Source organism: Lactuca virosa, chromosome 9 (assembly GCF_052849685.1).
Source record: "Lactuca virosa cultivar CGN04683 chromosome 9, Lactuca_virosa_CGN04683_v6, whole genome shotgun sequence".
NCBI lineage: Eukaryota > Viridiplantae > Streptophyta > Magnoliopsida > Asterales > Asteraceae > Lactuca > Lactuca virosa.
In genome coordinates, this window is record NC_136434.1 from 181,357,541 (window position 1) to 181,358,692 (window position 1,152).

The 1,152-nt window shown below is 36.3% G+C and overlaps 1 protein-coding gene across 1 annotated transcript; it reads right to left on the bottom strand.

Annotated features, from left to right (window-relative positions):
• Positions 1 to 432, bottom strand: LOC145140070 (zinc finger BED domain-containing protein DAYSLEEPER-like). The gene has a single exon (XM_079073682.1). It carries the CDS (start codon positions 430 to 432, stop codon positions 1 to 3), a length of 432 nt encoding a protein of 143 aa, XP_078929808.1.
• Between the last annotated feature and the right edge of the window lie 720 nt (positions 433 to 1,152).

A 1,152-nucleotide genomic window follows, 5' to 3' on the forward strand; every position in this document is an offset into this window, starting at 1 on the left:
TCACTTTTCCATCCCATCTGATAAATAAATCTCAAGCTCTGTTTTATTAACCCCATGCCCATGTTGTTCCATAAACCTTTCAAAATCGTCTTCCATATCAACTCCATGCCCAAAATCAAAATAACTAGGTGTAGAAGACGATGCACTCCTTGTCTTTTCACATCTTTCTCTCTCCGTCTTGTTCTTGAAGTTTTGAAACAAGTCTTCTAGTGTTTTGTTGACATGCTCTAGAATTGTTTTTGTTTTGGTAGAATTCTTACCATAAATCAACTCCAAGCAATACTCCAAATAACACATCTTGTTGCGGGGATCTAAAACGACAGCAACATGAAGCATGAAGTTCATGTTCTCAATGTTGTCCCAATATTTGTCGTACTTTTCTTTCATCGACTTTGCCATCCTTTTCTTTTTCTCGTCTGTGCTTGCACACATTCTAGTTATGCTTGCTTGCATTGTCACAAGTTCCTTAAAAAATATATTTGCTGTCACATATATGTACATATATAGATAGATAGATAGATAAAATATACCTAGCAACCTCCCAATCGTCGGCATCGGGAGTCCCCACAACTTTCTCATTTCTTCTTCTTTTTCTCGTAGTCACCTCACCATCATCAACCTCACTTCCGCAAATTGCCAAATCGACAAAAAAGAACAGAAATCAGAAAAAAAAATGAAATCAGAGACACGTTGACACATTCTAGTGATTCTACATGAACACAACATTCAGATTTCAGAACATAAGCACATCAAGGGAAATCAGAAAAAAAAAACGAAATCTGAGGAACGAACCGTATTTGGTGGCGCCGGAAGTTTGGGGTTCCGTCGGAGCCTCGGATGTGTGCGAGCGGCTAAGCGTCGGAGGATGGAGGACCCTCGCTTCACTCTTCAGTCGTCTACTCGTCTTCAGTTCAGTGGGATGCGCCGATGGGGAATGCGAGACTGTGAGTACCGAGGGCGAGTAGGGCAAAACGAAAACGGGAGTCAATGACCTAGGCTTCTTTTATTTATTTTTATTTTTTTAATATATATATATATATATATATATATATATATATATATACACACACACATATATATATATATATATATATATATATATATATATATATATATATATATATATATATATATATATATATAAACATAAAA